General features: G+C 48.1%; 1 protein-coding gene across 2 annotated transcripts in view; it reads left to right on the top strand.

Moving 5' to 3' along the window:
* Positions 1-510: 510 nt before the first annotated feature.
* The window catches only part of LOC122379515 (CLIP-associating protein 1-like), a 44,383-nt gene continuing 35,756 nt past the window's right edge, over positions 511-9,137 (top strand). For both annotated transcript variants that reach the window (XM_043361789.1, XM_043361788.1), the window contains exons 1-6: positions 511-692; positions 2,424-2,427; positions 2,937-3,161; positions 5,456-5,561; positions 6,206-6,374; positions 7,675-7,851. In XM_043361789.1, the coding sequence (XP_043217724.1) occupies positions 2,988-3,161; positions 5,456-5,561; positions 6,206-6,374; positions 7,675-7,851 (626 nt within the window). In that variant the 5' untranslated portion in view covers positions 511-692; positions 2,424-2,427; positions 2,937-2,987. The remainder of the gene's footprint in view (positions 693-2,423; positions 2,428-2,936; positions 3,162-5,455; positions 5,562-6,205; positions 6,375-7,674; positions 7,852-9,137) is intronic.

Raw genomic sequence — 9,137 nt, 5'->3', positions numbered from 1 at the left:
ACCAGAAAATCCATCTTATGGAGGATCCGAATAAACTATCTGTATCTGTAGGTATCTGCCTAGAGCGGTTTCGGTATTTGCCATGTTTTTGGTTGGTATTTCAATTTGGTTTGGCATCGGTATCCTGATTTTCTGTAATTGATATCACTCGGCATCAAAATCCGACTAACTTTCTGTTTTGGAAAGTAGCGAAAGTTTTGTTCAGTTTGCGATTTTTTGTCTCTTTTTTAGGCATGCTCCTGACCCTCCTGGACCTATGGCGCCCTTCACTGCTTTTTGGATTCATTTATCAGTGTTTGGATATGAATTAAATATTTTGTGCAGACGCAGAGCATGCAGAGCATAGCATAACAGCAGTGAAGTGAACTGAGAACATTTGCATGATTTTTAGCAAAGCAAAAATAACAGCAAAATAAACGAGTGTTTTTAGTCGATTATGGCGCAGCTGCTACAAAAGGAATTTCACAAACAAAACAAAACAGAGGGAGAAAGTGCGCCCGCCAGTTGCTCTCATAGTCTGTCTTCGGGTGGGTGTCTGCCGTGATTTTTTTTTTGACGGCTCGTAATTTTAATGAAAAATCTGATGATGTCTTTAACGAAGAAGATGTCATAATTCTATTCTTCCTTGCACGAGCTGGAGCAGGAGTGATCTGTGATGGAGTAGGCATAGGCGGAGGCGACAGGGAAGAGCAGTAGGCGGAACTATGGTCAAGCGTACCCATTTTCGGGAACGCATTTTCGTTCCCATGTTTGGGAACGATAAACCCAAATATGGGAACGCCATGTAGGCATTATTTAAAACAAGAAAAAGAACCGTTAAATGACGTCCAAAAAATATAAAACGATCGTGAACCGCCTGATATTTGTCTCAATATTGTTGGGAAAGAGTTTGATATTGTAAGGCCCATCGTAGTTTCAAATCGTTCCCCTATTTCTAAAGCAGTCCATCATCCGGGCCGCGAGCCCAAATTTGGGAACGCTCTCGTACACTGGCGCTGCAAGCGTTCCTTATTATGGGAACGGCGTACCCAAAATTGGGAACGATTTCACCGACGCCTTTCAGGGGCTCTTTTCATTAACAAGCATCACGTCCAACGCCGCAAATTATTGTTAACGCAACAATCATCAGATGACCTTTCCGGCAAGACCGTCGCATGTTTCGCCCGGTCTTCTGCGCTTTTATTCCCGTCGATCTCGCAGAGGGCACGCCCCCCTCTGCAGGATTACATAATTCACAACGCTCAGCGATGTTCAACAAGGTCTTCCATACCTATATCCACCGTCCGCGCTGAGTGTGGAGACATGTCAAGCACCTGTCTGTTTATCACCGATAGTTGACGAGTACAAGGAAGTATCCAAAAATGGGAACGCTGAATATGTTACACCCTCAAAACACCTAGTCCCAATGAAAATCTAGTTTTTTCCTTTCTTGATGAGTGTAAGTGGCAAAAGGCCTGGTAGGATGGGCACGAGGAATTATCGAAATCAGCATAAAAATTATAAATAAGCCACACAGAGCGAGCTATATAAGAGAAATTCCCCCAAAACGATCACGCTTAGAAACACGGAAGACAAAAACCACGCTCATGACGCTCCTTATAAAACAACTCTAAACAGCTAGCATCCAAATAAAATATGTCTTTCCGGGATGATAAAATACAGCTGGATAATTTTCAACCGCTTAAACTGAGTTTACAACAGTAGCTCGGTAAATTCACTCACGTTCCACGCGGTCGTCCGCCCCGACACAAAAGTCAACAATATTACCTCGGGACCGTCCGCGTCTTCGCTTGCATTTGTCAGCATCTGGTGTCGATAGTATGAAAGTTCATAACCAGGCGAAAATTATTATACTTTACCTCAAACTAAAAATGCTTCATTTTCCTTAAAATTGCATGTTAAATGTCGTATAACCCATATTTCCACCATTCTGTCATTTTCAAAAAATCATTAAAAATATCATTCCACGGTCAATTTCCTTGTTCCACGGTCAGATTAAAGATAACTTTATGGAGATTTAGTAGATACTTAAATCAGCGTGCACTTTTTTGAGACGTGATGCACTTTTGAGTTTTAGTGGGAGAACGGCCGAAAAATTGCCTTCCGTTCTCATAAATGGGAACGCCCGTTCCCATATTTGGGAACTCCGTTCCCAAAAATGGGAACGTTCCTATATTTGGGTACTCATGACCATAGTTCCGCCTACTGAGAGGTAAGCATCACCCGTCTTTTCCTAAACGAAATACTAGATTTTTAAAGACCGTTTTTCAAATTATTGTTTGCTTCAAGTAACTCAAATATAGGCTAAAAAAAATATCATGTTGCCCAATTATTCATTACCGTAAAGTGGGGCTATTTGAGACAGTATTTAAAATTGCTATAAAATGAAGATCGTTTGATTTTTGTGTGATATTTTTGCTCAGAGAGGTGTGGAATCGAGCAGTAAATCGCCTGAGCAAATAATTAACCATAAATTTTAAGTGGTTTTTATTTTATAGCAATTTTAAATACTGTCTCAAATAGCCCCACTGTCTCAAATAGCCCCACCTTACGGTACTCATTCTTCTTCTGGGAAAAATCTAGGCAATTGATACTGTGTAGGTATATATATGTCCATTGTCTGTCTAGTTTTGGATGACCTTGAGTCAATCTGTCCATGGCATTACATTTAGCATGGTAGCTATGCTTAACTGTGACACCTTAATATTTGATAATTTATTAGAAGAATTGTTCAACTTCCTCATGCCATATATTTTTAGATTGTCTGTGAAATGTGGCAGGTGCCAGAGCCCCTGGCAGCCTATCAATTGGGTAGGTACCTAACTAGGTGCTAATATGCTAGCTAAGCATGTGTCAACATGTATTTGATTATTGCAAATACAATAGAACAGCGGCAACATTCTTGTTTACTATTGCCCATGCTCCTTGTATTTCAGACTTCAGCTTAGTCAAAAAATTATCTGGTGACTTCTGACAGCTCTATCAAGATGTCTCAAATGGACTCATTTCTTCCACTCTTGACAACATCTGACATAATGAAAAAGCTCTCAGTGAGTGCAGATGTTGTTAAGCACCTGGAGTCTACCTCTGATATTGAATGTGAAGACATTGGACTCTTCATTGATAGGATAATACCTTGGACCGCACAAAGCAACTTCAGGGTGAGTACAATACAATAGCCAATGGACATAATTATATGCATCTGTAATGTGTGCATTTTGGCAGTTGTTCCTATGTTGCCAACATTGGGTATGCAGAAAAGTTATTTGTGTAGTGTGAAGTGAGTGACAGAATGCCAGGTTCATTGAATGTAAGTCAGGCTGGATCTATGGATAGTGAGTTAGTTAGAATGTCAGTTCAGGCAATTTCAGGCTATACAAGAGAACCTATAGGCTATAACTCCTCTTTATGTCATGTTGTATTGTTAGGTCAGAGTCAGTGATGGAGGGTTAACATCCATTAATGATGACTGCTTCCACACTGTGCTAGATTTAAAGAACCACAGTCATTTTCATAAAGTGACAAACCCTCCAACAGATGTTATACAAAGGAAAAGGGATGAATGGAATAGTCTTTGCTGTTGAAGCATTCTTCAAACACCAGGCATGTCATCAATGATGATGTCTGTAAAAAATCAAATTCCTCTTTGAGTCACATTTTGTTAAATCTGTTGAATGCAGATTCAAGCTCAGTGTGCATTCTAGAATCATGTAAAAAAAACTAGCAATCGGTCAACTGTTAATGACTTGGCCAGGGGACATAATACAGCTCGACTTGGCCTGCCTGCATCATGTCACACATGAAGGACGGGGCACGACATGCCTACCTACCTCATGGCATCGTCTTGGCTCTGGCACCGTGTCAATCGATTTCTCGTGTCGATATCTGCTGCGGCCTTGCTAGCCTCATTTGGGGCTTCAACGAATAATGTCGTCCTCTGATGTCCCGCACCTCAAAGGATTGGATGTTTCATAAATGCCTGAAGGCGTCGTTTAAAATTTTTATTCTAGTCATCAATATCGGTTCTGTCGATGTATTTCTGTTATCGGGACTGTCGGTAATTGTCATCGGAACTTTCGGTGTTGTCTGGTTTCGGTCCTGTCTGTGTTCTTTCTCTGGTATCGGTTGTATGATGCTCCCTGGTATCGGTTCTGTCGGTGTTCTCTGGTATCGGTTCTGTCGTCTGTTACGATTCTGTCGTTGTCTGTTACGGTTCTGTTGTCTGGTATCGCTTCTGTCGGTGTTGTCTGTTATCGGTTCTTTCTGTCGGTGTTGTCTATTATCGGCTCTACCGGTGTACTTTGGTATCGACTCTACCGGTGTAGTTTGGTATCGACTCTGTCGGTGTTGTCTGTTATCGGCCTCCCACGGATGACTGAGTGACGGCTCCCGGTGACTCGGGCCTCCACTGCACGGCGAGGCTCCCCGGTCCGGACCGCGCCCTACCACCTAACCGGTAGCCGCCGACAGCGTGACCGACGGCCGCGCGGCCGGCGGGGGCGGCGAGCGCGCCTCATCCCCGGCCCGATTGGCGGTTTTGGGCCGGACCGACCGGCCGGCCGGCCGGCAGACCGGTTCACCACTGGCCGCGGTTGCACCGCCCACGGGCAGAGCTGAACTGAGCGGCTGGTCGCCGATCGGAGGCGGGTTCAGCGGTTTCTGGAGATATGCTGCCGATGCAGGTCGGTGGCAGGTCCGAGGGTCTCGGAGACAGGCTAGCGCGGGGGGTGGGGGGCGGCGGCCTCCCACTCGCATTCCGCTGCTACTGCCGAGCTCTCTGTCCGGCAGGATGTCCTCACTCCACAGCAGCCGCACCTGGGGTGACGTCATCGGGCGATTGTCTGATGACGTGATTGGTGCACAGAATGACCCCTGACGTCAGCCTGCCGGGGCAGGCCGGCCGCCGGATAGCTGCTAATGCTCGCTGTCTGTCGTGTAACTCGAAAGGAATGACTGTTGTCAGGGGAGAGTGCATCATGCATAATAATTGGTAATGCATGATACCGTATGCCATTGTATGCGAAGGACATTTTTATCTGCCCTCCAACGGGTCACCGTACTACCCAATTACAATAGGGTTCCTGGTCCTCCTCGGCTCCTTCACCCCTGGGCTATGACGGAAGGGAGAGCCCACCCCACCCTCTTTTCTGACATTACCAGCTGCGAGAATGACGTAATCGTTTCAGATATTTTAGTGATATTCTTATGAAAATGGCTGGCCTTGTGCAGGTTGTGATTTTTTTTTAATGCTCTGCCATAACCGTGATTCTTTTTTCCCTATCCTCTGCTACCTTCTATAAGGGACAGGTATTTCTGTACTGTTTGTATAGTGTGTTGGTTATAGGTTCAGACCCCTGTGAGCGCTAAATACCAGTTGGACCGCTGTGCACCGGTGGGCCGCATTGTTCACTGTGCATTATGTCACCCTAACCCCGCGTCCATCCCCTCGCTGCAGGTGGCGCAGAACGGACTGACGATCCTGACTCTGCTGGCCGAGCGGATGAGGTCCGGCTTCCGACCCTACCTCAAGGACGTGCTGCCACACGCCGTGGACAGACTCGGTGGGTCCCGCGCGGCGCAGACGTCCCTCTCTCACGCGCCGGGCGGGGGCGGGGGCGGTGAGCGCGGCCGGCCGCCCACAGCGCGCCCAGGACTCACCGGTCGCGTGCACGGCGGAAACAGCTCCAAATGGGGATGGCTGGGGTGGGACCGCGGCTGATGGCCGTATTCGGGTGAATTCGTATCGGAGCCTACCGTGCTAAACTGTTGGAAGTTTTTCGAACAGCGTCAGCCCTTGGAGAAGTGTGCACTGCAGTCACCACCCATGGTTAAAACAAGCTGCATGCTTCTAATATTTAGATAGCTACAGATCTAATATTTAGATAGCTGTAGATAATGTCAATTGGATAATGTTATTTCACACCTGTGTGCGTTTTTCATGGCTATAATTAGCATAGTCAAAGCTCTTAATTTTGTGGTTACGTTTTAATCACCTTTTAAAATGAGGGGCTACGGAAATAAATGGCATGAAATTCCATCTAACCGTGTTATATTTCCGTTTGACCGTGCTCTGTACCGTATGACCATTTATGTCCGGTCTGACGCCACGGTGTCTTGTGGCCGTCTAACTTCTATATTCGATCTTACCGTGTCTGACGTTGTTTTGCCCCCATCTAACCGTACGTTAACCGTGCTGTGTGCGCAGGAGACCCCCGGGACACGGTCCGTGAGAAGGGTCGCCAGCTGCTGGCTCGGCTGATGGCGGGCTGCCTGACGCCGCGCCAGCTGTTTGACCGACTGGCGCCGGCACTGGCGCACAAGAGCGCCAAGGTGCGAGAGGAGATGCTGCTGCTTCTCCAGGAGGCCGTCACTGTGTGAGTTGGACGGAACTGTGTAATGTTCCCGGCCTGTTTCAGCGTCTACCCGGCGGCCTCTCGGCTGTCCGGTGGCTGTCCCAGACGCGGTCTGTGGTTAGGACTTCCATCAGCTCCATCCGGGACTCGCGTGTTGTTCGTTTTGTCGTCTATCTACCAGGATTTCCGTCAGCATGCTTGCCTGTTATGTGTCTGTGAGATGTGTGGTTCGTACATTTTGCGCGGCTTATGTCCCTGTCTGCCGGCTGTTTAAATGGTACGAGCGAGTATGGCCAAAGTGTCCCAACAGTTCTACCCCGGCCGACTTGAACTGCCGGTCGAGTTGGAGTGGGTCTGTTTCAGTCGCCACAAGTGTTTGTGTCTCCTACTGCCGCCGCCCCATACCTTACACACAGACAGACCGCATACACAGCACACCAGACGCCGCCGCCGCGACTCCACACAGGTGCACGCAGCGGGCCAGACATGGGGACGCAGCGATGGTCGATACATCCTACCAACACGTATGTATAGCTCGCCAGCGTACGCCCACACGCACGCACGCATGCACGCACGCACGCACGCATCCCTCACGTACACAGGGCCTTACACAGAAAATATGACGCTTTTAGTGCTGGCGATCGGTTTTATACGGCTAACATCTTGTTCCGTGGTATGTTGGAGACTGGAGAGCCTCACTGCTGGCCCCCATGGTGTGGCTTTGTGTGCGTGTTTAATAGTTTTCCACCGCGGCTCCTTCCGCCGGTAATGGCCGACTCCCACTGCCGTCCGTACCCTGTCTACGGTAGCTGCGCCGGCTCGTTCCACTTAACGCCACTGGTGCTGATGTTTGTGTTTGTGTTTGTTTGTTGTTTATTTGTGTTTGGTTGTTTGTTTTGTTTGTTTGTTGAGCGGTTCCCGCTGTTTCGACAGTCACGGCATCGGTTTGATTCACCTTTTGCCACTGGCGTTGTGTTGTGTTTGTTTGTTTGTTTGTTTGTTTGTTTGTTTATATGTTTGTTTGCTGGTTTGTTGGTTGGTTTGTTAGTTTTTTGTTTGTTTATTTGTCTGTTTGTTTGTTTGTTTGTTTGTTTGATTATTGGGTTGCATGTGTCTTTAGCCGTCTGTTCTCTATCGACAGTCACGGCGCCGGCTCGATCCACCTGACGCCTCTGGTGGCATTGTTTGTTTGTGTTTGTTTGTATGTATGTTGAGTCGTCTCCTCCCGGCCTGCACGCCGGCTCGATCCACCTGACGCCTCTGGTGGCATTGTTTGTTTGTGTTTGTTTGTATGTGTTTTGATTCCCCTCCCGGCCTGCAGTCACGGCGCCGGCTCGATCCACCTGACGCCCCTGGTGGCGCCAGTGGTGGGTCTGCTCGGCGACCCGACCCCGGCCGTCCGAGACGCCGCCTTCAGCACGCTGGTGACGCTGTACAAACACGTGGGCGAGCGACTGAGACACGATCTGCAGCGGAAACATAGCGTGCCATCGGCCAGGTGAGAGCTGGGGGTGGGGAAACGTTGGGGACGGGGAGAAGGGGAAACGGTGGGAGGGGACAAGGAACGGAGAAGAGCCGAGGGCAAGGCGATGAGCTGGGGATGGGAGGAACGGGGACTGCGCGGACTGCGGTAGATCATCGGCCGAGGCATGCCACGTATTACAGGGGGCTGAACAGGGTGTGCTACATAATGTTTCTGGGGATCAGGCAGGGCTGCTCATATGTATCTATGAGCCAACATATCTATATAAATGTTTTTTTTTATCGTTACATGTTGCCATCTAAGTGGAGTGGAGTTTGATTTGCCCTACGACTGTCGTTTGTCAATATGTGTGAACGGATGCACTTACGTGGCACCTGCTCGCTCAGCAGAACAAGTCCATTCGGGGCACGCCACGTGGCGGTTTTGAGAGTTACGGCTGGTGTGGACTCGCGGCTCTGCTGAACCAACAGTGCGATAATGTGATAACGTGTCGGTCCTCTGACAAATAAATAGCCGCTATCGATACACGCTGAGCTCCCACCGCCTCCTGTGCGCCTGTTAGGCCGTCTGCCGGGCTGCGAGGCGGTGCTTGATGCGGCTTCGGAGAGTCTGTCTCATTTGTGTCAAGTAGTGAAGTTTCAAACGACGGGGTCACCAGAACACAACGTCATGCTTGTCAGTCGACAGGAGCATCTTCCTGTTCTCCTCGCTTGTTTAACCTGGACTCATGCTGCAATGGTGAAGTCGTTAACATGAATCACGTACTTATTTCCACCCCTAGTTGTGAATAATGCTATTTAATGGGGTTGTAATAGTCTCATCGGCCGCTGTGTAGCTGCAATGTGTGTATTTTACCCCATGCAGTTTATGGTAGGAATTTTGTAGAGCTTGTGTCGTGTATCCGTTTTTTTTTTTGCTTGGTGAGAAATGACGCATACATGCGAGTATGCTGTATTCGTTATAAGAGTGCCCTTCTTTTTTTTTTGCCGTTGGCCATAGCTAGGAGGAGAAGCTGGTGATGCTTCAAAGAAGTGTCACAGTGAAACCTTGATTAAATTAGACATCGTATCAGTTATCAGGAGCATCTTGCCAGATATGAAATTGAAATCCGTGACACAAATAAAAGTGGAGAGTGAGCCTTTCAGAAAGCACTTTGATGCAATACCTTCGATGCATTTTTCATGTATCGGTACTGGGAATGTCACCAGCGACGACTCATCTCTCCTACGTGATCTGGTCGTTGGCGAGTGATATGCTGGCGCGTAGTATTGCCGTCGAGTTCTGCTAGTAATATGCGCGAC

This window comes from Amphibalanus amphitrite, unplaced genomic scaffold (genome assembly GCF_019059575.1).
Source record: "Amphibalanus amphitrite isolate SeventyFive unplaced genomic scaffold, NRLGWU_Aamphi_draft 000079F_arrow, whole genome shotgun sequence".
Taxonomy (NCBI): domain Eukaryota; kingdom Metazoa; phylum Arthropoda; class Thecostraca; order Balanomorpha; family Balanidae; genus Amphibalanus; species Amphibalanus amphitrite.
This window is presented reverse-complemented; position numbering and strand designations above follow the sequence as displayed.